At 53.8% G+C, this 26,468-nt stretch overlaps 2 protein-coding genes across 7 annotated transcripts; both read left to right on the top strand.

The window, feature by feature from the left end:
• The first annotated feature begins 1,066 nt into the window (after window positions 1-1,066).
• TRAF1 (TNF receptor associated factor 1) lies at window positions 1,067-15,445 on the top strand. 5 transcript variants are annotated; one of them, XM_085556298.1, is made up of 11 exons: window positions 1,067-2,444; window positions 3,991-4,211; window positions 4,887-4,971; window positions 6,746-6,844; window positions 7,770-7,931; window positions 10,193-10,264; window positions 10,852-10,917; window positions 11,138-11,563; window positions 12,035-12,212; window positions 12,442-12,566; window positions 12,785-12,919. In XM_085556298.1, the coding sequence occupies exons 1-10, from the start codon at window positions 2,172-2,174 to the stop codon at window positions 12,558-12,560; spliced, it is 1,701 nt and encodes a 566-aa protein (XP_085412424.1). In that variant the 5' UTR covers window positions 1,067-2,171; the 3' UTR covers window positions 12,561-12,566; window positions 12,785-12,919. The 5 variants fall into 5 exon arrangements, with proteins under 5 accessions (XP_085412424.1, XP_085412422.1, XP_085412423.1 ...); XM_085556296.1 differs by lacking the exon at window positions 12,442-12,566 and adding an exon at window positions 14,000-15,445 and having other exon boundaries at window positions 1,076-2,444; window positions 3,991-4,178; window positions 12,785-12,933; XM_085556297.1 differs by lacking the exon at window positions 12,442-12,566 and adding an exon at window positions 14,084-15,445 and having other exon boundaries at window positions 1,079-2,444; window positions 12,785-12,933.
• Window positions 15,446-15,772: 327 nt separating this feature from the next.
• PHF19 (PHD finger protein 19) lies at window positions 15,773-26,326 on the top strand. 2 transcript variants are annotated; one of them, XM_085556300.1, is made up of 15 exons: window positions 15,773-15,990; window positions 20,211-20,396; window positions 20,665-20,746; window positions 20,849-20,944; window positions 21,023-21,123; window positions 21,236-21,384; window positions 21,651-21,746; window positions 21,926-21,994; window positions 22,446-22,566; window positions 22,950-23,017; window positions 23,107-23,277; window positions 23,356-23,440; window positions 23,668-23,753; window positions 23,851-23,946; window positions 24,228-26,326. In XM_085556300.1, the coding sequence occupies exons 2-15, from the start codon at window positions 20,220-20,222 to the stop codon at window positions 24,574-24,576; spliced, it is 1,746 nt and encodes a 581-aa protein (XP_085412426.1). In that variant the 5' UTR covers window positions 15,773-15,990; window positions 20,211-20,219; the 3' UTR covers window positions 24,577-26,326. The 2 variants fall into 2 exon arrangements, with proteins under 2 accessions (XP_085412426.1, XP_021399474.3); XM_021543799.4 differs by lacking the exon at window positions 15,773-15,990 and adding an exon at window positions 19,031-19,157.
• The last annotated feature ends 142 nt before the right edge of the window (window positions 26,327-26,468 follow it).

Genomic DNA, 26,468 nt, shown 5'->3' with positions numbered 1-26,468 from the left:
AGCTGCTTCAATGAGTGACTGAAATAAGCCACACACACACATATATCTGTATATGAAGTGTCTATTTTTTGGGTGCTTTTCTCCTGCCAAATGATAGAGAGGTGCTCCAGAGCATCTATTCTTTTGGAAGAAAGAATTCCTAGGATAATACTGTCTTACGGAAAATATGATCTGCAAAAAATCCTGAGCAGAGCAGGGATGAGGAAAATAAAATCAATTCCTGATGTCTCTTTGAGGGTTACAGTCCAGCTCTTATGAAACTTAGTGGGAAACTTTCCTGCTCTTGTAATGAGAGCTGGGGTGGTCTTTGGGGCATCACCAAAATAAAGCAGAGCTACAACTGGTAGTAGGCACAGACAGATAAAACCAAAACATGTAAAAAATTTTATTAGAGACAAGAGGTTGAATTGTGGCAAAGATGTCGAGTTCGCTGAGGATAAAAATAATCAGATTTAATTATTCTTCTTTTTCTAATCTTGAACTGGTGGAATCCCACAGACACTGTTCCATTCAGAAAACAAGCAATAGTGTGGAAGTTACAGAGCTCCTTCATATCAGAGCTCTGAACAGGCAGGAGTCTTGACTTGAAGCACTGAGCCCCAGTTCCTAGAAGTACTGAGTCTCATAGGCACTGGATTTGCTTTTGCTAGCAAATTTTCCTTCCTGTGTTTTACCCATTTTTCAGGTTTTCCTAGAAAAAGTGCACATTTCCAGGTAATTAATACTAATTGAAAATCATGTTTTCATAGAATGTGACATCCCTATCTTAAACATCTCACTGAAATGCAATTATCCTTTTGACTACAGTCTTTAAAACTCAGAGCATCTGAGCCTACATTCCATTTTCAATGTCCTATGAAATTTGTAGCATTAAAAGTCTCAACACCTTGGCTTGTTTTTAAAAGGTGATATTAAATATGGGAATATATTCCCTTATGCACTTCTTCCCTAGCATATAAAATGATCATTCCCCTTAAATAGTAACACAGTGCCCTGCAATGCTGAGCACTGCTGGAATGGCTCTACAGTAAAATTAAGCTTCAAATTTTAATCTTTCTCAGAGCCACATCCTGTTTTCAGTTAACTGATCTCATATGGGGGAAATTTACCACAGGAAATCTCTCTAGTTTGGAAAGTACCAAAACCTTATCTTTAGTTTCTTTGTGTAATTCAGCACCTTTGGAGACAGAGGTGTAACAGAATCACAAAAACTTTCAAGAAGTCTCAAAGCAAGAGGAAAAGAGTGAGTTAAGGGCACAGGGAGAGGTGGAGCTGCCACTTCATCCCTGAACCTGACCCTGTGGTGTAACACTGATCATTCTAAAATTAGCATCTTACACCTCTTTATAGCCCCAAAGTTTGAAAAACCACATCTAGAATTCTTTCCTTTTCCGAAAGAGATTTTAACTCCCACCCTGGCAGAAACTGCCCAGGCCAGATTAATTTGTGATGAATTTTAACAACCCAAATGAGGCCAAATGGGTCAGGCCAAGGCCTCACTGGGGCTGTGTCACACTTTGCCCATAGCTTTGAGTTAACAGCCAGCCCTGGTGACTCTGAACTGCACATCTACATCACATCAGCAGCTCCAGGTCAGCACAGAGGGGAGGGAAGTGTCTGTTGTGGCTGTGCCAGACTTGGGCAAACACCCTGAGCACGAATCCCTCGGCAGGCAGCACGGGCAGGACAGCAATGCACAGCCACTGAAACACCCACAGAAATCACCTCTGCTTTTCACTGTGAATTCTGGGCAGGGCCTCACCCCCAGGGATGCTCCCCACAGGGAACAGTGAACAGATTTGCATGTACAACTCTTTTTCTGACTGAATCCTCTGTCAGAACTAGAGAGGGCGGCAGGGAAGGGAGCCGTGTCAGGGGTGAAAAGGTCCATTATTCTGCTGATAATGAAACTTTGCTTTGTAGAATCTTTACTGCACTCTAAGAAGGCTTTGCAGACAACTCCTGTGTTGCCCTGCTGTGCTAGCCAGGCTGCGTTGGAGGGTGAGGCAGAGCGGGGTTTCCCCGGCGAGCTTTCCCGGAGGCTCCAGAGGCTCCAGGCTCCATCCCGGACCTGGCACGGGCTGTCCCGAGTTCCTCCATCCCGAGGCCGTGCGGGGCAGGTCGCGCTGTGACCGCGCTCTGGGCAGCCAGGACTTTCTCTCCGAGTCCCCATGGCTCACCCGGCAGCCCTGCGCTTTCAGGAACCAGCCGCCAGATTCTCCATGTCAGCCGGCCCGGGGGAATTTGCCTCGGGGGGCCTTTCCTCAGCCAATTCCCCGCGCCGCTCCCCGAGCAGGGGAAGCCCCGCTCCCGCCGGCGCCGGGGCGCGGCTCGGGCTCCCCGCTCCTCCCGGCCGGAGCGAGGCAGCATCGCCCAGTCCGGCCCCGCCGCCCGGCCGCGGCTCCGGTACCCGCGGAGCGCCCGCCCGGGGCCGGCGGGCTCAGGTACCGGAGAGGCGGGGATGCAGGGAGGGATGGGCGGCAGCGGCAGGGACGGAGGGAGGGAGGGATGGAGAGGAGCGGGAGGGATGCAGGGGAGCGGCAGGGACGGAGGGAGGGAGGGATGGAGAGGAGCGGGAGGGATGCAGGGGAGCGGAGGGATGTAGGAGAGCGGGAGGGACGGAGGGAGGGAGGGATGGAGAGGAGCGGGAGGGATGCAGGGGAGCGGCAGGGACGGAGGGAGGGAGGGATGGAGAGGAGCGGGAGGGATGGAGAGGAGCGGGAGGGATGCAGGGGAGCGGCAGGGACGGAGGGAGGGAGGGATGGAGAGGAGCGGGAGGGATGGAGAGGAGCGGGAGGGATGCAGGGGAGCAGCAGGGACGGAGGGGAGCGGCCCCCGGTGCGGAGAACCGCCCGCGGCCCCCGGCCACACGGGCCCGGTGCCCGAACCGCGCCCCGGGAGCGCCCGGAGGGTAGCGGGGGCTGGCCGGGGGTCCTGGCCGCTCTCCGCCGCCCTGAGCCGGGATGGGCGGCTCGGAGGGACCCCCGGGCCGGGCACGGGGAGCCGTGAGCCCCGGCACCCAGTGAAACACCTTGGGTTCCGAGACGTTCGTGTTGCCGGCTCCAGCCCAGGGCCGGGCAGCCCCTGCGGAGCTCCCGCTCCGGGGCTGCAGAGGGAACTGGCCGAGCCAGGCCATGGAAAACGCGGCGTGTTCCAGCCCGGGCTGTGCCCTGCCCACCTCACGGCAGTCACACCGCCAGCCCGGCCTGCCCACGGCAGCCTGAGTCATTTCTTTTCAGATTTCTCAGTCAGCGTGACTATTGGTAATACTGAGACAGGTTATGGTGTGTCAGTACTGTTATGGGAAAAAAAAAAAAAAGCTTTATAAAGGTGTTATTATAATCAAACTGCACCAGTTCCCGGGGTGAAAACTGTCCTTGGACTTTCCAAGAGACACCAGAATCAGTTTCAGCTGCATTTCCAAAAAGGTCCCACTGCACAGCAAGCCAAACCAAATGGAATGTGCATGACACCTTGGCACATGTGGCTCCAGATGTGCCTGTTCAGAGCACAGCATCAAGGGCTTGTGGACTTGGGATTTCCTTTGTCACTTCACCACAAGTCTTATGACTTCAGAAAGGTCACTGCCAACACACCAGCTGATGAATTTCTGTGTGCATGAAGTGAAATCACGAATTTTGAGAATTGATGTGGTTGGGGATTTACTCTGCAGAAACAATCCTCTGTGCTGAGGACCGATGGGACTGTAGCTCATCATTCTACAAGCTAAAAACTCTTGAAAGAAAACCCCAACCCTCCCTTTTTGGGACCCTGTCTATTTTTGTCTTGTGTCTGAGGGAATTTTTAAAGGTGTGCAGTAATTTCCTGCTGGTGCCAGGTCAAACCCCACTGTGACATTTGGTCACGCCTGTCACTGCAGACCCAGCCGAGCGCTGCGAGGTTACTGCTCGGCTTTGGGGCTGCCTCTGGTGCATCCTCTCACACCCAGGTGAGTGTTTGAGCACCTGGATTTGATCTCCTCCCGCTCAGTGCTCGCTTCAGATGGCTGAGAACAGCAGCAGGAGCCTGCAGGACCCCCCTGGCTCTGCCCCTGACGAGAACGAGTTCCCCTCCGGGTATCCCCCCAACATCTGCGAGGACGTGCCTGGCCAGAAGTTCCTGTGCAGCAACTGCAACAACATCCTGAAGAAAGCCCTGCAGACGCTCTGTGGGCACAGGTACTGCTCTGCCTGCCTCACCTGGATCGTCAGGTAGGTGCTGGGCTGTGCCCGGGGGCACTGCCAGGGCTCCCGGAGCTGGGCTTTGGGACGCCCTGGCATTTTCCTGGCTGCAAGGATTTTCCATGGGGGACTGCAGGATATTCCCTGCCCCCTCCTCGTTTCCACCGTGGAAGTCTCAGGGGGGCCTGATGGAGTTTTTCTGTCTGTGATATAATAATTCTGATTTAACCTTGAACAGCTGGTCCAAAGCTGGCTTAATCCTTCCGTAGCACTTCCCAGCCCTTTGATAAGGGATGTCATGGGGTTTTAGTGAATACAATGTCATATATATCTGTATCTGTCTGGGCAAAATGGGCATTTTCTGTGTTTTAAGAGACTTCAGTTTTCACATTCTCTTTCCTACTTTGAGTTTTTGAATCATTCATGGGATAAATAGCTTTCCATCTTTATTCCTTTTTATGGTTCAGGCTGCCCTTATTTTACTGAAATATAAATAAGATTGATGGGCATAGTCCTGATCTTGAAGAATAGAAGAGCAAAACTTTTTTAACATCAGTGTGTTCAAGCCTTTAGTGAATAAGAATTATGGACTCTGAGAGGAAATCACAATTTTCATGGTTTTATTTGTGTCAGTGCCTGTACAGAGACATCCTAAACTGCAGTGCACAAATGGATTGGTATTTAATTTTTCTTTCTTTTTACCAGAAACAATAAAAATGCAATTTGCCAGAAATGTAAAGAGGAAGATCCCAACACTTTAGGTGAGGAAAGTCTATTGGCAGAAGAAAGGGTAAGTTGTAGTTCACAGATCATTAATTTATCAATAACCATTCTCTGTAGTCATCACTTCTGGACTGGAGTTGAGAAGGGAATGCTATAAAATGCAATAGCAGCTGATAGTTACACATTTTAACTTAAGCTTTAATAACTTGGATTTCCCAGAGTTTTTTGATTTTAAAAAGTGTAATGGCAGCCTCAGGACTTCCCAAATCCAGGTTCTGCAATGTAAAATCCCAAACTCTTCCATGTGATTAACTTTTTATTGTCTCAAAATAACTGGTGCTTTCCTACTTGTAATAATATGTCCTAACTGTTACTTATCATCCTCAGGAAGTGCTTTAATGGATTTTCCAACCTCCTGGTTTCTTGTACCCTTCAAACATGAAGCTGAACATAATAATTGCTACAAACTATGCTCTGGCCAGTGTTTCATCTGTAATTTAATGGTGCAGATCTCTTCTTGTGTGATTTTCCTGGCACGTTGCTGTGCTGTTCTGTATCCCAAGTGCAAACTGGGCCTTAAGGCCCAGTCCCAGCCTGTCCTTTTCCCTCCTCTCTTATTACATGCAAGGATATCAACAGACACATAATCTGTCTACATTTTTTAGGGGGAAATGAAAACAAATAGGCAGCTGACAGTGGCATAAAAGCCAAAATTTAGACAGCAGCAAAATAATGGATCTGCTGCTGATGCTGAACTTGGTGATCTCCCAGAAAAAAGTAAAAATCCTCAATTCTGGAATGAATTTCCCAGTGACAGATCTCCTGCACAAATAGGTGCAGCTGAGCCCTTCTGAGCTGGCTGTGCTTTCCTGTCAGTTTGGGATTTCTCTGCTCTGGGGTTCTTTTGGGTGTGCTGGGACTTTCTGCAGTGGGGGCAGTGAAGTGACCCCCCCGGGGCTGCCTGGCAGTTCTCTGCTCCAAGGAGGGAGAGGATCTCCTGTGCCCGTCCTTCCCAGCAGATGCTGCCTAGATTTTCAGGAACTTTGAGATGTGGGCATTATTTGTAAATACTTTCCTGCTTCTCTTTGTAAAGCTTTCCCCCTCTCAATCCTCGCTCTGTGTTACTCCGTGTGAAATCTGCATTTCTCTGCACTGTGCTTACCTGCAGACTATCCAAAAACACTTTAACTGTGGCAGGGCTTCTTCTTGTGCCAGGATCCCTGTTTTGGTGCAAGATGTAATGTTAAAGTGTGCAGTATTTCATCATTACATAGCAATTGTACAATTCCCCGTGTTTAAATAACACAAAAATCTATGTAGTGCAAAGAACAAATCTCTTTCCCATTTGATTTCTATTTTTGTTTAGCACACGGTGTCTAAATGAGCAGATCTGAGCAGTGCTCTCAGTGCAGAGGCTCTCAGCTCCTCTCTGCAGCACGTTTAGGAGGTGTTAATGACCCCGATAATGAAATGCATTCATTAAGGGACCCCGCAGTCAGCGTCCTGTCAGCACGTCGCTGCGTGTGAAATATTTCAGGCTCCCGTGAAAAGAAATGCAAAATAAAACCTGTAGTTGGCCGGGCTTATTTTCAGTAAATTAACATCGTGTCAAATAGATTCATTTTGAGTGCTAAGAAATAAATTATTTCATAATTATTTGGGCTTCTACTACACTAAGATTCACTTGACAGGTCACAGAGTCTTATGTAATACAGTAATTAAAAAAAAAAAATTAAATATTTATCAAGGTGTGGATTTCTACCATCCTATTCCTATTCCAAGGATGCATTCAAAAGTACTTTCTAATCAATGTTTTTTTCCTTACTTTGTTTTCTTTCTAGGCTTTTGGTGATGCTGCCATTAATAAAGAGATTTCTGAACTCAGAGTCCACTGTGTGACCCTTGGGTGCAGCTGGTCTGGTACCATGAAAGATTTTGAAGTATGTTCAAAGAGAGTTTATTCAAAGAGAGTTTATTCAGATGAATACGGAGTGGGGACAGAGGGGCAATGAAACCAGGACACCAGCAGACACAAATGCATGCAATTAATTAGAATCCGTGTCAATATTGTGATTTATACCAATGTTTTTGCCCAAAAATGTGCCATTAATCTGTGGAAGGTTCCCTGCCCGTGGCAGGGAGCTGGGACTGGATGGTCTTTAAAGTCCCTTCTAACCCAAATCATTCTGTGCTTCTCTGATTAACTTTAGCAGGGCTTTGGCCAAATCCAGAACATTCTGAATGAAACTCACGTTGCACAAACTTGCATCAACTTGATATTTTATCCAGTGGTTTCCTTATTATTCAAATGCAAGGCTGCTACAAGCAGGTGGTGGCAGGGCAGAGCACTTCAGTCTCCAGGACACTGTTCAGGCAATGTTCTTGGCATATTGCAGAGGAGAAAAAATCCCTCCTGCGTCAATGTATTGTTTGTATTCATCATTCTTTTCAAACTAATCTGAAATGCCTCAGTTAAAATATTTAAATGGGCAAAATTTGTGAATCTCACATGTAAATTTGAGTAATGAATATAAGGGAGAAAGATGGGACCAGGATCATGGTATTTTTAAATAAAAGCCCTAAGGGAAACTGTTTAAGGGAGACCTTGTGTTTGAATTTACCAAATGTCATTTGGTTTTGGTTTTGAGAGTTAAAAAAAGAAAAGCCCCAGTAAAGCTGGTGAATTTTTCACCAGTAATCTCAGGAACTTTGTGCAGTGGGACTTTACCCACGCTTAGAAGAAATGCAGATCAGAGAGCCCTGGGCTGCCAGAACAGAGACTATTTATAGATAAATGTGAATATCTATTTATAGATGAACATGAATAAGCACTTCACATGTTGCTTTATAACTTTTTACTTCCAGGAGCATCAGAGTTTATGTGAATATGCTTTGATCCCTTGTCACACTGGCTGTGGGCACGTGGTGATGAGGAGGAAGCTGGCAGATCACTTGGAAAATGGATGTGTCAATAATGTGACAGTGTGTCAGCAGTGCCAGTGCAGCCTGGCCAGCTCTGAAGGCCAGGTAAGAACATTTCTGTCTCGAATAAAGACTTTTTATTGATGGTTTCAATGATCTGTGCTGCCATTTTCCCATCCTGATTTCGTTGCACTCAGGGAATATTTAATTTTCCTGAGTTTGATCATTTTTCCACACAAGTGTTGGAGGGGAAATTGGATGTGATAATCTGCTGGTGATGTGACAAAGTGCCCGTGTGCTCCCCTGGGTTTGGGCAGGTTTCAGATCCTGCCTCAAAATGAGTCCTGGTGTGAGGCAAGAGAAAACCAGAAAAGCACAGACAGCAGCAGGGAGGGGATCTTGAAAAGTGGCTGAAGTTTATTCAAACTAAAATTACCCACAAATGTGTAGGGCAGGATTCTGTCAGATATTGTTTCTATTAGATCTGACCAGGTGTAAATCTCCAAATTATCAGCAGTGTCCACAAACCAGGAAGATCTCACTCTGAATCTGCCACAAATTCAAACAGTGCCCATTCAAACATATTTGCTTTATATTTGTTATGTTATTTGCTCAAATAATTAATATTGTTCCCTCCAAGTGATTTCAAGAGAATAATTGCCAGCCTTGCAGTTGGGCAGGGTGATTAAAGATCCACATGAGAGGAGGGTTGTGAATATTTCAGAGGTGTAGATAGCTTTGTGTGTCCAAAGTGTCACAAATTGGTGCCTCTCAAATACTGAACTGAGGGATTTATAAGAGATTATGAGTCCTCCAGGGGTAAGAATGGGGTGCTCTGCTAAAATCTGCTGCTTCTGCTTGTGCTCCTCTCTTGGAGTCCTGGATGCTGAGAATTTTAAACTCTCTGTGCTGAAGGGCACAGACCCCCAAGAAAATGCTATATTTGACCTGAGGGCGTGGAGAAGGCTTCCAAAATGGATTGGCAGCACTGGGATGATGGTGTGGAGTTGGATTAGAAGTGTGCAATATCACAAGGTGCAAAACAAGAGCCTTCAACCCTGACCTCCACAGAGGCAGGAAAAAGAAGGCAAAGCCCTGCACTGCTCATCCTCCCCTGAGCTGCAGAGAGAGGAGAACCGGGAGCCAGGCTCATGCCCCGGTGCTAAACCCAAAACTGTGCCCACCAGAAGGTGGCAACAGGAATTCCTGCCCGCTGCAGGGGAGCCTGAGCCCGCTCTGCTCCTCCTCTGCTCGGGGCTCCTTGCAGCTCCAGCGCCTCCAGAGCTCTTCTCCTCCCACTCAGGCACCACCACCTAATTGATATTTGGGTTGGGAGACCTTGGTAACCGAGCAGGGGGCTGGCCTTCAGGTGTGGCTCCTTTAGTGTGTGTAGAATTCCGGGTACATGATCTGCTTTAATGAATTTGCACCTAGTTCAGAATTGTGATTATTTGTGGTATTCTGTGTGTCCACAACCCTCCTGGAGAAAGTAATAAATTTTGGGTGCTGCTCTTGCTCTCTTCATTTTATTCATTCAGTTTAATGTTTTATGACTTTTTTGTATTTCTCTATTTTTAAATAAACTTCTCTCCTCTGAAGGAGATCTCCTCTCCCGCTCAAGAAACTTGTGCTATAAAGGAGTAAAAGAGCAGAAATTTCTAAGATCACTGGCAAGATAATGAATGTTAAAATATGGGTTAGAGAGTGAGAAAAACCCATGGCTGCATTTCTGAGAATCGAAAGGGAAACCTCAGAACTGGTGTGCAGAGGAGCTTGTGCAGATTAAAGCCACCCCCTCTGCAGAGTGTGGGGGCAAAGCTGGCAGCTGCTGTGTTAAATACAAATATTACAGAACCAGTGGCACGGGGATCACTTCACCCTCCCTGGAGGCAGAAATGGCAGGAGGCCTGTGAGTGGTGATGCATTTTCTGTGGCACATCACGATGGAGAATTTGGATTCCAGCCTGCAAAGTGTTCAGAAGCAGGATGCAAGAAGGGTCTGCAGCTTGAGAAAAGTGTATGGAGTCAGCACAAGAAGAGTTTATATTTGAATTAGAATTTATATTGGAATTTCCTGTGCTGTAACCTGTTTATGTTCATATATATATATATATATATATATATATATATATATATATATATGTATATATTTGAATTTCCTGTTCTGCTGGTCATTGCTGTTTTCCTGTTCTCTAACCCCCTGCTTGTCCCTGCATGTATGTGAGTGCACATTTTGGTGTGTGTGCACATAACTCTGAACCTGGCAACACTTGCACATTGCCAATCTTGTATCCAATATCCCAGGGTGACCTTTAATTCAATAATTAAATAAGGCACTGACTTTTTCCTTCTTGTTTTAATCGCAGGAGCACTCATGTGAAGGCAGTTTATGCAAGGAACAAAAACCTGTGCAAACAGAAACAGCATCAAAGGAAAAGGTGGGTGAAAGATGAAGGATCAATGCAGCTTTATTTCAATTAATAAAATTATCACTTGTTCATTTAGATTAAACAAATCCCTGAGAACATCTTCAGATCCAGCAGTTGTTTCTGGCTGCTCTTCACATCCCAGCAAAGCCCTGCTGACTGCCTTCCCTCCCCTGCTCCCACAATTACCTTCACTAAATTATCTTCTCAATTAACCTTCCAAAATGGGCAAATATTTGTCTCCTCTCATACCTTGAGTGAGAGCCACCTGACCAGGAGTGTGCTGCACAGCATTTTCTTTGTGAGAAATTGTTGCCAGGTGATCCCTGTGCTCATTAAATTGTGTTCTGTCATTATGGGGTCTGGGAGATGGACACCTCACTGCCAGGCTGTGTGCAGGAACCTTGCTCTCAACCACACTCTTAATTGATTTGCCATCAATTTTCAAAGCTGGCTGGGCACTGGAAGCTGTGGAATTACCTTGACTTGAATTAATCTGATTTATAGCTGCTGGGTACAAACCTTAGGTGTTTGTAGGGAAATAAAAGAATTCCCTGCAATTAGTTTTGATTATTTCTTCTGCATTTTTTTTTCAACAGAGCCACTCTACATCCTCATCCGACAAGGATGGCTGTTGTTTTTCTGAAGTTGGCTGTGCATTTAGGGTGAGTGAAACAGGTCTCTTCAGGCAGGTTCCACCTGGTTTGGACATTCCCTTCAGGGAAGTGTCTCTCAAAACAGAATCAGCACTTCTGATGCCGGGTGATGGAGCTGCACCTGCACCTCGCAGCTTTTCCCTGTCCCAGGAGCTGAAGGGTGGCTGGGTTTGTCCCCAGGGCAGCTGTGGTGGCCAGGGAGGGGCAGTGACAGCGTTGTCTCTTCCAGGGAAGCAAAGAGAAGATCCAGGAGCACCAAAACTCCGCCGTGGCAGCCCACATGCTGCTCCTGCTGCAGCACATGAGGCAGCTGCAGGGAACCCTGTGCTCCAAGGGCCTCTCCCCACGGCCAGAGCTGAACTTGAAGAGTGCAGGAAAAAGCATCTGTGACCTGCAGATCCCAGCAGGGCTGCAGTTCAGCAGGGATCCAGAAATGGACTGGTTCCCTGCATCTTCCTCTGCCCCTGAGGATGAGTCTGGCCTGCAGCAGCTCGTGAGGGAGAAGGTGATTTCTGAGCTGGAAAATAAGCTGCACGTGTTTGAGAACATTGTGGCAGTGCTCAATAAGGAGGTGGAGAGCTCTAATTTGGAAATCCTGGCCTTCAGGAGACAGAGTGAACTGGACCAGAATGTAATACGGGGCCTTGAACTGAAGGTAAAAATGACAGCAAGGATTGTCTGGGTGCTCGTTCTATAGCCAAAAATACTGACACACATCAGGGGAGCTGGGGTAGGGATCAGAACAGGAATCTGAGCAGTGGAGGCCTCAGCTCTGGACACATATTCAGGATCCTCTTGTTGTTTGATACATTTTCAAATATGCATCTCTAATATTTGTTCTCTAAATCCACGTTTAGGTAGTGAGATGCTCCTGAGAGTTTTGAGTGTTAGTCTGCCATGATCAGAGTGTGAGCAGGCAGAAGAACTGTTTAATTGCCTGATCCTCTCACAGCAGCATTTTGCCTGGAGGCCCAAACAACACCTCTGTGTGTGTTTTGACATATTGCTGTCACTTAGAAAAGAATCAAAGCAGAGCTTCCAGAACATGAGGGCTCCAGAAGGATGCAGCCACCCCTGCAGCCCAGCCTGGAGCAGGGGGTGACTGAGGGCTGGTTTTCTCTCCCAGATTGCAGAGCTGCACCGGTGCCTGACGCAGAAGGACGCGGGCCTGAGCAGCCTGCACAAGAGCCTGCTGTTCTCTGAGCAAGCCTCCTACGATGGGATCTTCCTCTGGAAAATCACAGAGGTTGCCAGGAAGCTCCAGGACTCTGTGACTGGCAGGACAGTCAGTTTGTACTCCCCAGGTAAAGCACAAGTTGGAGATGTGTGTTCACAAACCCCAACCCTTCCGAATCCCCCCCCATTTCTCCAGAACTCTGCTTCTTTCTGCTCGTGCCAGCAGGAGCATCTTTAAAACAGCTCCTCAAGCCAAGATGCTGTTTGTGCAGAGATCTGTAATCCAGGGCACTGGGATGTGCTTTTCCAGAGGGCTGTGCTCTAGTTTGGGCTCTCATCCTGCCCTTTGCCCTCCAGCACAGCTGCCTGCAGTGGATCCATCCCTCCCAGCCCTCAGCTCGCTGCCTGCTGGCACCATGTGGCTCTTTCCCACCTGGGAAGTAACTGGATTAGGGAAATTACACTTGTGTGGCTAATAACAGGTAATTTTCACCAAGGTTTGAGGCACTAAAAGGATCCCAACCACTGGGTTTTTATTGCTTGTAATCTCCAGGGGGTGCTGATTTGTCTGCTCTCCTTTCTGTGAGAGCAAACCAAGTCACACATTACCTTTTCCCATATGCCAGAACGCACATTATGCCTTTTTTTTCCCCCCCCAAAAAAAAACCCTGCTTTACTAACGAAGAGTTCTGATTTTCAGCTTTCTACACTGCAAAGTATGGCTACAAGGTGTGTCTGAGGGTGTACCTGAACGGGGATGGGACAGGGAAGGGAACCCACATGTCCCTGTTCTTCGTTGTCATGAAGGGAGATTACGACGCTTTGCTCCCGTGGCCCTTCAGGCACAAGGTAAGGAGGGAAACCTTCCCACGTCTGATCCCAGCCAAAAGTCAACACGAGGTGACTCCTTCTGTGGAGTTTTGTGGAAGCTGAGTGCTTTTCCACATCCCTTTCCAAAGGTGAGCAGCTGCCCTGCAGCCCTGGGTAATGATTTGTGTCTGCCTGGAGTCCCTTGCAGGGAAAGCTGCTCTTGCTGATATTCCAGACTTTGCCAGGCAGGATTTTCACCACCAGAACGTGGTGGTTGGAATATTCCAACCCGTGTCCACATGGGCTAAAGCCAGACACATCTCCTGGCTCTTGCTAAACACAGGTAATATCAGTTTAGGAGGGAATTATGATTTGCTGCCTGGAGGCATCAGAGGGGTGAGGTGAGAGTTCCACTTACAGAGGTGCCACAGATGTCTGATGTGATCCTGGTCTGATTTTTTTCCCTAAGTGTGATCTGATAATTGCAACAATGGTTAGGAAAGCAGTGAAACCATGGCAGGACCTGACCTCTGCTCTGGCACTTGCCTTTGTGGGTTAATAATTCTGTAAAGCTTTCCTATAAATAGTTTTACTGACAGTTAGTAGCCAAAAAAAAATAGAAATCAAAGTTCCCAATTAAAAGATTATTACAGATATTTCCCATTTCAAGCTATGGAACAGTGAGTTAATAAAAGGGGCAAGGAGGTGGGAAGATTCTACTGATATTTAGGTTTTGTCTTTTACATATTTGTGCATGGGCAACCAAGCTGTTTTTTCTAATTCCAAAGCACAATCACAGAATAAATTTAAATTTAACCAAACCCAGGGGCTGTTTAGGTTGTCAGGGGAGAGAGACTTTGGACTGTGCAGTTCTCTACCGAGGAATAATTCCTTACTTGATTTAATTTAATTTCGTTTTATGGCTAGCAAAGTTTTAAAAACTTCATCTGGGAGTTCACATGAACTGACCTTGCAGGTTGGGAACGTTTGTTACAGTTTGTATTTAATTACCAACGGGGCATCCAGCTGCTTTTGCAGCACTCCTGTCCCTGCTTGGTTTGATTTCCACGCCAGTAACTCCTCACTGCCACATTCTGGTTTTCAGGTGACCTTTATGTTGCTTGACCAAAACAACAGGGAGCACATCATTGATGCCTTTCGCCCAGACCTGACTTCTGCTTCCTTCCAGAGGCCAGTGAACGAGATGAACGTGGCCAGTGGCTGCCCCATGTTCCTGCCCCTGGCCAAGCTGCAGTCCCCCAGGCACGCCTACGTGAGAGAGGACACGCTGTTCCTGAAATGCATCATAGAAACGAATTAGCAAATCCTCAGGTGTGCTTGGCTGGGGGGCTCACCTCCGAACGCCCACAGATGAGGAGGAAAAACCCCTCGGTTTGCGAGCTTGTGTTAGTCTGTGTGCACACCAAATCCCCAGAGCTGCACCCCTGAGCCTCTGCCATCCCCTGGGGACGCCCAGGGCAGCAGCTGCTGGCAGGGCATTCTTTCTCCTGGCAGGGGATTCTTTCTCCTGGAGAAGGGCTGCTCCTCCCCGCAGCTGCCCGTGGTGCTGTGGCCCTGGGCAGGGCTGGGGCTGGGTCTCTGCCCGGGAGGAGCAGCTCTGTGCTGGGGCTGGGGCTGGGCTGTCCTGGGCAGTGCCCAGCGGGTGCAGCTCCTGTCCCCGAGCTCTGGGCTCAGCCCCAGGGGGGGTTTGGCTGCCCCCCAGCAGGAACAGGGCACATTCCTTCCCCCAAAGCCTAGATCAATGTCTCTGTGCTTCCCAGGACCTTGGAAGCCAGGAGCTGCGGCCCCGCTGCAGCCTCACCCCCAGGGATTTATTTCTTGCTATTTATTTCAAACCTCTGTTTCTGTAAGGGGATCTTGTGCTGCATCAGCAGGCAGGGAGCAGGTTCCACTGTGCTGGGGGAATTACCTCTGGGATTTCCAAAGGAGCCCTTGGCTTTCCCGTTGTGGATACAGAGCTCTGCCCCAGGCAGGGTGAGGCCCCTCCATGGTCTGGTTTAGTGTCCAGTCACGTCCTGGACCTTCAAGGCAGGTGACTTATTAGAAATTATTGATTTTTTTTTTTTTTTTTTTTTTTGCTTAATGTGCTCTGATGTTTGAGTATTTTTGCATGCTAAAATGCAAGTAAGTGCTAGAAATTATTTTAATTTTTGGAGGTTTTCTAATAGAGGGAAGGAATGAATAATCTTTTTTGTAAGCAAGACAAGGTTGGGACTGTCTGGATGTGTGCAAAATCTCTCACTTCTGTCTTGGAGACAGCCTTTAAAATAATTAGTTGTGATAAAGTATCACAATTCAAAAACACCCATCCTATAAACAAATATTTATCAAAGTTTGTCTGGGACTGAACTGTATATTTTCCTCTATTCCATCTTTCAAATGTTCTTTCAGGGACAGACTACTGGAGTAATTTATCTAAATATATGATGCTTTCCCTGTCTGTATCACTTTGACACATGCTGTATTTATTACAATCATTCATATTTTCTTATTATTTAATTTATTTCCTAAATAAAGCTCACTAACTTAAGAAAGGATTGCTGTTATTTTTGCTATCAAATAGGGCATTGAGCAGCTTGGTTATAGGAACAGCTGAGCTGTGCTACACTTTCCTTCCTTGCTTTTTCCTTTCAGGATTTCTGGGAAAATTAAGGTCCTTTTGGAGCAGAAATGCCCAGAACATCTCTGTCCACTTCCCTCGAACCTGCTTAGCTGGGAGAGCACTTCCAGGCTCTTCAACAGAGCCCACAGAGAGAGCTCGGTTAAAAAAAAAAAAAAAAAAGAAAGAAAAACCAGATCCGGATCAAATCCACGCTGAATAAACAAACAGACGCGAAACCCGATGCCCGGCGCTCCTCCTTCCGAGGGCACAGCTGGCACAAAGCGGCCAAATCTCGGCCTGACCTGCTCCGGCAGCGTGCAGGCAGCCCCGGGCCCGGGCTCCCTTCCGAGGCGTTTCCATGCCGGGAAGGGCTCCGGGGAACGGGGCTGCCCGGCGGGGCCCGCCCGGAGCCGGGGCAATGCCCGGAGCCGCTCCTCCCGGAACCCGCTCGGTTTTCAGCGCCCACACCTTCGGTAAGGAAGCGGCTGCCGCTGGAAGGAGCTGGAATCGGGGCGATGTCGAGAGTTCCCCGATCCAGCAATTCGTTTCGGTGCGGTTTTGGATGTAGAAAAATCAGGGAGAATTTGAGGGAGTTGCATCAGCAGCATTTGCTCCGTGTTTAATGGCCAGGTTGGCAAAGAGTCAAGGCTCCTACAGCTAAGGAGGTCTGAAACAGTCAAGGACAAGCTTTGGAGGGAATTATTTTTTTTCTTAATAGACTAATAAAGCTGGAAAAATAACAAGAGGCAAATTTTTGGCTTATAAACCCTTGTTTGGGACAGAGGAAGAACTCGAACCTCGCACAGGATGGCTTGAGGTGGTTGTGTTGGCCAGGTGGCTCCAGTGGAGAGGTGGTCGGGTTGAGACCCTCGGAGCAGAGGGAAAAGAGGGGGAATGAGCAACCGGTGGCAGCCACTTCTTTAGTCAGGGATGTGTCCCACGGCACCGGCCGCTCCGGTTTGCCCCGGGGAGCCGCGCTGGGTCAGCCCCGGGGCCAGCGGGAGCCGCTCCCGTCTCCACGCCAGGCCTGGAGCTCCCGGGAGCGCCGTGTTTGGGTTTCCATTCAATATTCCTCGGCTTCGGTCTCCAAGGCTACACGCCAACATCCAACCCCTCCTCCCACGCCTGTTTTCAAAGAAAGAAAAACACTGTGAAAAGAGGCTGCGACGATCGCTGGGCAGTTTTCAAAGCAGAGGCAGCGCTGGGAGCTGCTCTCCCCGCACACTCCACAGGCTCTGCTCCAGCCCGGGCCGTGATTCCCGGCTGCTCCATCCTTTTCCAAGAGGGAAAGCACCTCCCCCTCGGCAAGTGCAGGGTGTGGGGAGCAAGTAAAAGTTTTTAAGGAAAAAATGGGAGTTTGGAATAGTTATCTACACGGGGTTTTATTCAAATCCTTCTGCAAAAACTGAGGTTTTTTTGGGAATTCCATAGCGGGGAGGGAGCTGGGAGTCCTGCCCTGGAGCCTGTGCTGGCCCGGCTCCCTGGCCGAGGAGGGTGTGGATTGCTGCCCTCAGCTTTGCACCACTTTTGGGGCTCTCGTTCATTTCTGTTCCCTTGCTTACAGAATAATCTGCTTTTACCGGCCGGGTACTCCTGCCCTGCTCCAGCACAGACATCGGGGCAGCCTTGGGTGCCAAACCAGTGCCCAGCTCCTCCAGGTGCTGTCACAGCCCCAGCATCTGCCAGGGACCGCGATCCCACAGTGCCAAAGAAATGGGATAGCCAAGGGATAGCTAGGCGGGTGTGCAGAGGAGGAAGAGGAGGACGAAGAGAAGGAAAAAGAGGAGAAAGAAAGATGAGGAGGAGGAAGAGAGAGGCAGCACCCAGTAGCTCACTGCAGTGAGATCTGAGGCCACGCTTGCTGGGTGCTGTGACAGAAGCACCTGCAAAGAAACCAGAATTAAATCTGGTTTATGCTGCTATAATTATGTTGCTTCATTCCGGTTAGAAAATACGGGATACATCTCAAATGCTGGTTTGTTTGTTTGTTTGTTTGTTTGCGTGTTTTTTCATTTTTGTTGCACACTCTTGTCCCGACGCGATGTTCCCGTGCTCTCTCTCCGCGTGGAAGGCTTTCAGCCAGGCTCTCCCTGCGTACACCCCCGGTGAACTCGATCCAGCCTTTGATTTCCGCGTCACACCATCCGCATTCCTGCGGCACGCTGCAAGCAGCAGCCGCGGGGGCCGGGAGGAGGGTGCTGCTCCCCCGGTGCCCCCGGGACAGGCTGCGACAGGAACGCTGTCCCGGGAGTGCAGCAATCTCTGGGATTCGGGGCAAACGCAGCAGCCCCGAGGCACGGAGCGAGGAGCGGGGCTCCTCCGAGGGTTGTGGGCAGAGTTATTTTAGTCCTGAGGTGACTCACACTTATCCCGGTGTGACTCACGGGGAGCTGGGGCCCGGGGCTGGTTAGGGGCACGGCACGGCACGGCACGGCACGCTTGGCACGCTTGGCACACTTGGCACACACGGCTTTCCTCACGCAGCCCCGCACAGGGAGCAGCAGCAGAGCGGCCGTGCCGGACCCGCGGCTCAGGAAATCGCTTTTCCCGTCCCTCCGCAGGTGCAGCATCACAGGGAGCGCTCTGACACCCGCGTTTTGTGGGAATTTGGTGAAATAAATCCTTCCCGGGTGCCGGGTGCTGGAAGGGAGGCTCAGCCCGTGCCGTGCCGCTCGCCGCTGGCTCCCGGGAGCTGCTCGCTCGCAGCTCCGGTTTGTGACACGTCTGAGCCCCAGCTCCCGGTGCCGCATCCATCACGGACAGCAAAAGCCGCAGGGACTCTGCTCGCGCTTGGCCCAGACCCGGCACTGGGAATCAGCTCTCCTATGGCCCGAGCAGCCTGGAAAACATTGCTTTTCCAGGATCGCTTTCCAACAAACAGCAAATCCTACAGATTTCTTCTTGGCACCGACCGAAGCATTTTTGCAGCGATTGATTTTCTCTCTGAGATTCAGAGAAAGGCTGCAAGGCTGCTCCCGCTTCCAGGAATCCCGGCGAGCACAGGTCGTTCCCTCTCGGGACAATGCTCCGCGGGCACTGCCCGCATCCCTTCCCCTGCCCGCCCCCCGCCCCGGGGCACCGGGGGAAGCTCTGTCCCGGCTGCAGCCGCGGCTCGGAGGGGACAGGCGGGGAGGTCCCGCGTGTGGCAGAGGGTGACGGTGCCTCTCCACGGGCAGTGGGTGCGTGGCCGACCCTGGGTGCCCCTCCTGGACCCAGGGATGCCGCCTGCGCTCTCCGGAGCACCGGGCCGGCCCGAGCAGGGATGCGCCGAGCCGGGATGTGCCCCGCTCGGTTCCTATCGATGCCAATCCATGCCGGTCGGTCGGTGCCGGTCCGTGTCACGCCAGTGGGTCGGTGCCAGCCCGCTCCGGTTCGATCCGTGCCGTGCCGCTCGGTCGCTCGGTGCCGCTGGGTGCCGTGCGGTGCCGGTGGGTGCCGCGGGGATGCGCTGCGCCGCGGTGGGACCGGAGCCGTGGGAGGCGGCGGGGGCGGCCCCGCTAATTGCATAACCGGGACGTCAATGCCGGCGGGAGCGCGGGGGAAGCGCGGGAAGATGGCGCCCCGCGCCCGGCCCCCGCCGCGCCCCGCGGCTCCCGGGCCCCGCGCCCCGCGCGCCCGCTGAGCGCGCCGGGGCTCCGCGGTAAGGGCGGCGCCGCCCCGGCGGGCACCGGGCGGGACGGGCGGGACGGGCGGGCGGACGGCGCCGCGGCCGCCTTTGAATGAGCCAATGGCGGCGGGGCCGCGGCGCCGCTCGGGGCTGCCCGCCGCCACCCCCGGCAGGTGCCACCGGGGCTCGGGCAGCGGCCGGGCGCTCCCGCACGTGTCCGCGGGGCCGGGGGGGGAGAGCGGCGGGAGCCCCGGGGTCGCGGAGCCGCGGGACACCCGGGAAGGGAGCGGCGGGGGAGCGGGGGGAAGCGCGGGGGGCTCCGGGGAGCGGAGCCGCCGCCGCGCTCGGACGCGCTCCCACGCGGGAGCCGGCGAGTGCCGCTGCCGGGACGTGTCGGCACGGGAGCGCCGGGCTGTGCCGGGAGCGGGATGGCTCTGCCCGTCCCGGGGCTCTCGGGGAGCGGGAGAGTCCTCGTGGATGGCAGAGCTGGGCAGAGGGGGCTCGTGTCGCCGGACACGCGTGGTGCCACGAGGCCACGTGTGTGGCCGTGACGGGAGCGCCAAGGGGAGAAAAATCCCTTTCAAGTCGTTTCCGTGGTGTCCTTCGGGATCGCAGCTCTGCTGTGGGTGATTTCTTTGCCTGCTGCCCCCCAAACCTCGTGGCGGTGACATTTGGCCGCCTGGGTTCGCTCGCGGTGGGTGGTGCTGGCACATCCCTGCTCCTGCAGCAGTCCCGGTGGTTTGGGAGCCCGCAAAACTGCGGGAAATGGTGGTTTTAAAATCACAGTACATTTAAAGCTTTTATTCCTTATGTGCCCCTTCCCAAAACTGAACCATGCGGACCTGTGGCGTGTCCCAGTGCTGTGGAAGCCTGCCAGGGGTTAATTCCCTCTTGTTCGCCAGTAGCAAAGATTTGGCTGCTCCCTGGATTTCGTGGAAAGGAACCGTCTCATCGACTCTGTTTTGCAGTGTCCTGGGCCCCTGCTGGTGGGGCAGCCTCATTCCTCCCAGGCAAAACGCTCAGGGATGCTGCGGCGGGCTGATGTGGTGCCGTGCCGAGCGGTGACAGCGTGTGTGTCCCCTGCAGGCTCTGCTGATGGAGACCACGGAGCTGAAGCCGCTGGGCCGGGACGTGTACGGCCGTGTCCCGCCGGCAGCGGGCTCGGCGCGGCGCGGCAGCGGCTGCCGGGAGCTGATGGTCCGGCTCACCGAGGGGCAGTACGTGCTGTGCCGCTGGACAGACGGGCTCTACTACCTCGGCAAGATCAAGAGGGTAACGCGGGCACCCCCGGGGGAACGGGAGAACCCGAAGAGGTGCCAGCGCCAGCGGAGCCGGTGCCGTTTCCCGGCCCAGTTCGTGGCCTGGGCTGCGGTGCGTCCTCGGTCAGCAGGGCGTTTTGGGTTGGCATCCTGCCCCGGGTGTCACGCCCCAAACCTGACTGCCCGCAGCCCCGAGAGACAGCATCAGGCACCAAGGAAAAGAGGGAAGTGCTGGGAATGGGAGCTGACCCACAGCGGTTCTTCCTGCTCTCTTCTGGCAGGTGAGCGGCTCCAAGCAGAGCTGCCTCGTCACGTTTGAGGATAACTCCAAGTACTGGGTCCTCTGGAAGGACATCCAGCATGGTGAGTGTCGCCCCAGCCTCCCTTTCCCGCTGCCATGCTGCGGGACCCTTCCCAGCAGCACGGGGATGTGGCCGTGCCACCTCTGTCACCCTGGTCCCACAGCCGGCGTCCCGGGGGAGGAGCCCAAGTGCAGCATCTGCCTGGGGAAGAAGTCGGGCCCCAGGAACGAAATCCTCATCTGCGGGAAGTGCGGGCTGGGTGAGTGTGGGTGTGCCACCCCGGGCCTTGCCGTGCCCACCCCGGGCGAGGCTGGGCTGATGCCGAGCCCTGCCGCAGGTTACCACCAGCAGTGCCACATCCCGGTGGCGAGCGGTGGCGAGGGCCCGCTGGGGACGCCGTGGTTCTGCCGCCGCTGCATTTTTGCCCTGGCCGTGCGGGTGAGTGGGGCTGCCCCGCGCTCCCGGCTCCGTGCGCCGCCCGTCCCCGGCACGGCGGGGCAGGACGGGCTCCCCGGGGGCTGTGCTGAGCCCGGCCCTGGCTCTCCCACAGAAAGGGGGTGCCCTGAAGAAAGGAGCCATTGCCAGGACGCTGCAAGCCGTGAAGATGGTGCTATCCTACAACCCCGAGCTGCTGGAGTGGGATTCCCCGCACCGCACCAACCAGCAGCAGTGCTACTGCTACTGCGGCGGCCCCGGAGAGTAAGGCTGGCCTGTGTCACCATTGGCTTCGTGGGGAAAGGAAGGTGGGATCAGGGTGGGCATGTTTGATCCCTGGCGTGCAGGGCACTGCCCTGAGGCCAGTGGTTCTGCTCCCCACGCTGCCTCTGCCATCTGGCTCTCTGTTTGCACAGAAACACCAGTGAGGGACGCAGTTCTCTCCCTGCCTGGGGCTCTGTGTCTGGGAGGGGACCGGGGCAGTGGCTGCCACACGCTGCCCTCACTGTCACCGTTCTGTCCCTGCCCAGGTGGTACCTGAAGATGCTGCAGTGCTACCGCTGCCGGCAGTGGTTCCACGAAGCCTGCACCCAGTGCCTCAGTGACCCCATGATGTTCGGAGACCGGTACGGCCCTTCTGGCCCTGGCTGTGTGTCCCTGATCCATCTGACACCAGCACGGGTCAGGCCCTGCCCCACAGAGCCCACTCCTCCTGGCCTTGCTGTCACCGTTGGCACTGTCCCACCTGGGCCCTGCACAGCTGTGTGTGATCCTCGCTCCCAGCATTTTCCCTGATGTTTTCCAGGTTCTACGTGTTTTTCTGCTCTGTGTGCAACCAGGGGCCGGAATACATCAAGCGCCTGCCCCTGCGATGGTGAGAAACAGGCCCTGCCTCCTTTGGGATGTGCCCGGGTGGCTCTGGGATGTGACACCAGGCTGGCTGCTCCCTGCAAGTGCTCAGGACCAGGCTGGACAGGGCTTGGAGCAACCTAGTTTAGTGGGAGGTGTCCCTGCCCATGGCAGGGGACAGGACTGGACGATTTTGAAGCCTCCTTCCAACACAAAGCATTCTAGGATTGTGTGTTTGGGTTTTCCCCCAGCTGCAGGCAGCGTGCCACCTCTCCCCAAAGCTGAAGGGATGCTGTCCTGGCTGTGGCATCTGCTCAGAAACATCTCTGGGCTGGGTTGCCTTCCCTGTGAAGAGTGGGAAGGTTCCAGTGGTGGGTTTGGGAGGTCCTGGGAGCTGTAGTGGCGCTGGCAGAACAGGGCATGGTGGTTGCACCATCTTGCCAGGGCTGCTGACCCTGTGCCCCCCTTTGCTGCAGGGTGGACATCGTCCATCTTGCCCTCTACAACCTGGGTGTGCAGAGCAAGAAGAAATACTTTGACTTTGAGGAGATCTTGGCCTTCGTGAACCACCACTGGGACCCGCTGCAGCTCGGGAAGGTACAAACACCCCCTGGGCTTGTGCTGGAGAGCAGCCATGGGAGTGAGAAATGTCACCCCAGCTCGTGCAGCACTCAGCACGGCACCTCCTGCTCCAGAGGAGCTTAATCCCCTTCCTCTGCGCTGGGATTTCCCTCATTGGAGTGTCAGACCTGACACCTCTCCCAGCTGGGAGAAGCACTCGCACCGAGGCGTGCTGGAAACCCATCCCCGGGGAGGACGGGGTGGCTCTGGCCGAGCTTTGGCTCCCTCCTTGCCTGCCTCCCTCCCTCCCCGGCCGCGGGCAGGAGGCGAAAGCCGGAGTTCGGCTTCCCCCGTCTGTCTGGAGTTGGCATAAGCGCAGCGGGCGCTGAGCCCTGCCTGCCCCCCGTCCTGTCCCGCAGCTCACGGGCACCCCGATCTCCGAGCGCGGCCCCCACCTCCTCAACGCCCTCAACAGCTACAAGAGCAGGTGAGGCGGGGCGGGCACGGCCGCAGCCGGCCCTGTGGGATGCTCCGTGCCCGCCTGCCTGAGGGCTGCCCCCTCCCCTCGCCGCCCAGGTTTCTGTGCGGCAAGGAGATCAAAAAGAAGAAATGCATCTTCCGCCTGCGCATCCGCGTCCCCCCGAACCCCCCCAGCAAGGTGCTGCCGGAGAAAGCCCCCGGCGAGGGCGACAGCGGCTCCTGTGAGCTGAAGAAGAAGGGGAAGAGCAAATATGCCCATAAGGACGGGTGAGTGCCCCGCTGCCCCGCACAGCCCCGCAGCAGCAGCAGCGCCCTGCCCGCGCCCACCGCACGCCCTGTTTGCAGCCTCCTGCCGCGGCAGCTGCAGCAGCAGAAGCGGCGAGCGCGGCGCAAGAGGGCCAAGTTCCTGCTGGAGGATGCCATTCCCAGCGTGAGTCCCTCGCCCCCCTTCTCTCTGGCACTGCCCAGGCCTGGGGCTGCCGCAGGGCGGGGACAGCTCCTGTCCCCCGCTTTGGGAAGTGTCCCTTGCCCAGGCCACTCCCCGGGGCAGCGGGGCCTGGGAAGGAGCGCGGTGGCCCCGGGCAGAGGGTGCCAGGGTTGGGGTGTGGGCAGCACCCCCGCGCCAGGCAGTGAGGAGTGAGCTCGTTTTTGTGACAGAGTGACTTCACCTCGGCCTGGAGCACCAACCACCACCTGGCCAGCATCTTCGACTTCACGCTGGATGAGATCCAGAGCCTGAAAAGGTCCGTGCAGCCAGACCAGCGCTCTGGGGGCCAGGGGTGCTGCTTGTGCCAGGCTGGGGGCCATGCTGCATCCCAGCTGTCCCATCCCTATCCACAGTGCCAGCTCAGGACAGACTTTCCTGTCGGATGTGGACTCCACAGATGCCACCAGCACCTCGGGCTCGGCCACCACGAGCCTCTCCTATGAGTCCAGGTGAGGACTGTGCCCCTTGCCCCCTTCTGGAGGGGTCCTGGTGGCATGGCCAGGGGGCTGAGGGCTTGTGTCTCCCCTCTTCATGTCCCACCCTGGGGAGCTTTTCCTGCCTGTGCCCCAAAACGGGCTGGGGGTCCCAGAGTGACACTTGCTGGGGGCATAGGGTCAAAGCCATCAGTCCTTGCTGGGCTCCCCCAAATTCCTGCCTCCCTCCAGAAGCCAGCACGGGGAGGAACCTTTTGGGTGCTGCCCTCACTCGTGCCCTGTGCCCTCCCCGGCAGCCGCAGGACCGTGGGCAGCCGCAAGCGCAAGCTGGCGGTGCCAGCCTACGCCTCGGGGGCCAAGCGGAGAGGGGGCGAGCTGGGCGGGCGCCCGGCCGCGGCCACCCCCGAGGGCAGCGAGGCGGCGGCCGGCCCCGAGCGCCCCGACGACGGCATCGACAGCCACACCTTCGAGAGCATCAGCGAGGACGACTCCTCGCTCTCCCACCTCAAGTCGTCCATCAGCAGCTACTTCGGGGCCGCGGGCCGGCTGGTGTGCGGGGAGAAGTACCAGGTGCTGGCGCGGCGGGTGACGCTGGAGGGGAAGGTGCAGTACCTGGTGGAGTGGGAAGGCACGACCCCCTACTGAACCCCGCCAGCCCCGAACCCTCTCCCGGAGCCAGAGCGGAGGAGATCGGGCTGCTGGGGAAGCCCGTGGGGCGCAGGAGAGGTGCTGGTCCCTCCCCCCGGTGGAGGCAGCGCCCGGGCAGGGCTGCCCAGGAACGAAACCTGAAGCCCTGGCACTCTGGTTTTTTTTTTTAATGTTAACGATTTTTAGTTCCTTGGCTGCCTTTATGCAGAGCGTGGCCCAGCCGTGCCCTCCTGATGGAGCCCAGTGGTGCTCAGAGCAGGGTGGGGGCCTGGCCTTTCTAGAAGGGTTCCCCTGGCACAGCTGGAGCAGCTGCTTGGGGGGCACCCCACACCCAGCTCACACTGAGGGACCCCAGCCTGTGCCTGGCACAGCCCGGCTCATCCCGCTGCCCCAGCCTGCCTGAGCAGCCTCGAGGGGGTCCTGCTGCCAAAACACAAACCCCTCCTGATCCCTGGGCTCTCGCAGCTCGTCCCTGTGCCCACGGGAAACTGGGACAGCTCTTGGGGTTTTTCACCTCATCCAGAATCCATTCATTAAAGGAATGTGGTTTGTTTTATATGAGAGGAAAATGCCCCAAAATCAGCCCACAGGTGGCTGTTGCAGCCATGGGGCAGATGTGCTCTCACCCCACAACCTGGACTGTGTGTGGTGCTGCACCAGCTCCATTTCACCGTTCTGACAATCATGATCTTGGAAGAGATCTTCCAAAAAATCCTCCTTTGCCTTAAAACCACCGTGGGCACTTCACAGACGGGAGCCCAAGGCCTTTGTTTCTACAGGAATCTTCATCCCAAATGTGCCAAACCAGCAGACAAACCAAAAAAAGGCTGAAGAGGACAGCAGGGGCAGGGGCTGTGCTGGGGTGCCTGTGGCCATCCCTGTGGCCACCCCTGGGCTGTCCCTGTGGCCACCCCTGGGCTGTCCCTGTGGCCATCCCTGTGGCCTCCTGGCTGTGCCTCTTGCAGTGGTGACGTTTGTGAGCACTGGGCTTGATTTGTCTGCAGGAGAGAAGGAGCAGCCCCCTCCTTTAACAAAGCAATACTGCCAGCTTGGGCAGGAGCACAGCAGTTGGCTTTTTAAAAAAGATTCTAATAGCAGATAAATACGTTAGATTTTTATCCTTTAGAGAGACAGAGATATTTTTAAAGTCCTCTTCATCTATCCCCCATCCTCCCATGGGTGGGCCATGCTGGGCTGTGGGGTCCTGTCCATCAGCAGAGCCTGTCCTGTGCTTGTGGGATCTCAGCTCATGCAGAGCAGAGTGTCCCTGTCCTTTTGGGAGAGGTGCTGCCAGGCCCCCCTTCCCTGGCAGGGAGGGGTCCAGCAGCTGGAGAACTGCCTGTCCTGCTTTAGCTTTGTCCTTGAAGGATCACTTCAAATATTTCTCTTTCTCAGTGCCTATGGAGCCCTTCCAAGGGGCTGCCAAGAGCTGTGCCAGGGCTGAGCAGGGTTATGCCTGTGGGGTGTACCTGTGGGAGCACCCACAGGATCTGGCTCTGGCTCCTCTCTGCTCCCTCTCTGTTCCCTCTCCTCCTCTCCTGGCTTCTTGCAGAGAATTGAATGTGGAGCCTTTAAAAGTATTTTTGCTGCAGAGTATATTTTGCATTCGCTGTGATAGAGATTATAACAACTCTGTGCACCTTCTGATTTCTGAGTTCAGGTTGCTGCTTGTAAGCACCTCTCGTTATACCCAAGTTGTAATTAATATGTCTGATGTACAATTAAAAAGCAGGTTTTTTTCAAAGTCTGTTTTTTTGTAGCGTGAGGATCATTGGGTTGGGGTGCCCCAGTGCCCACCACGGGGCAGCTGGTGCTGCTGGGTTGTGTTCTGTGCCAGGTGAGGTGTGCCCTGAGGTGTGCAAGCCCAGGACAGGCCTTTCCTCCTGCCC

Source organism: Lonchura striata, chromosome 17, assembly GCF_050655825.1.
Source record: "Lonchura striata isolate lonStrDom1 chromosome 17, ASM5065582v1, whole genome shotgun sequence".
Taxonomy (NCBI): Eukaryota; Metazoa; Chordata; class Aves; order Passeriformes; family Estrildidae; genus Lonchura; species Lonchura striata.
The sequence above is the reverse complement of the archived record's forward strand: the minus strand, read 5'-3'. Positions and strand labels throughout refer to the sequence as shown.

What these genes read in the sequence shown, in the direction of transcription:
- PHF19 (XM_085556300.1), top strand. Translation starts at nt 20,220, where the DNA reads ATGGAGACCACGGAGCTGAAGCCGCTGGGCCGGGACGTGTACGGCCGT. An exon ending in ACCCGCTGCAGCTCGGGAAG is followed by an intron (nt 22,567 to 22,949) that starts GTACAAACACCC and finishes CCTGTCCCGCAG; the next exon opens with CTCACGGGCACCCCGATCTC. An exon ending in GAGATCCAGAGCCTGAAAAG is followed by an intron (nt 23,754 to 23,850) that starts GTCCGTGCAGCC and finishes CCCTATCCACAG; the next exon opens with TGCCAGCTCAGGACAGACTT.
- TRAF1 (XM_077787921.2), top strand. Translation starts at nt 2,172, where the DNA reads ATGGCTCACCCGGCAGCCCTGCGCTTTCAGGAACCAGCCGCCAGATTC. An exon ending in AAGTTGGCTGTGCATTTAGG is followed by an intron (nt 10,918 to 11,137) that starts GTGAGTGAAACA and finishes TGTCTCTTCCAG; the next exon opens with GGAAGCAAAGAGAAGATCCA. An exon ending in AGTCAGTTTGTACTCCCCAG is followed by an intron (nt 12,213 to 12,784) that starts GTAAAGCACAAG and finishes TCTGATTTTCAG; the next exon opens with CTTTCTACACTGCAAAGTAT.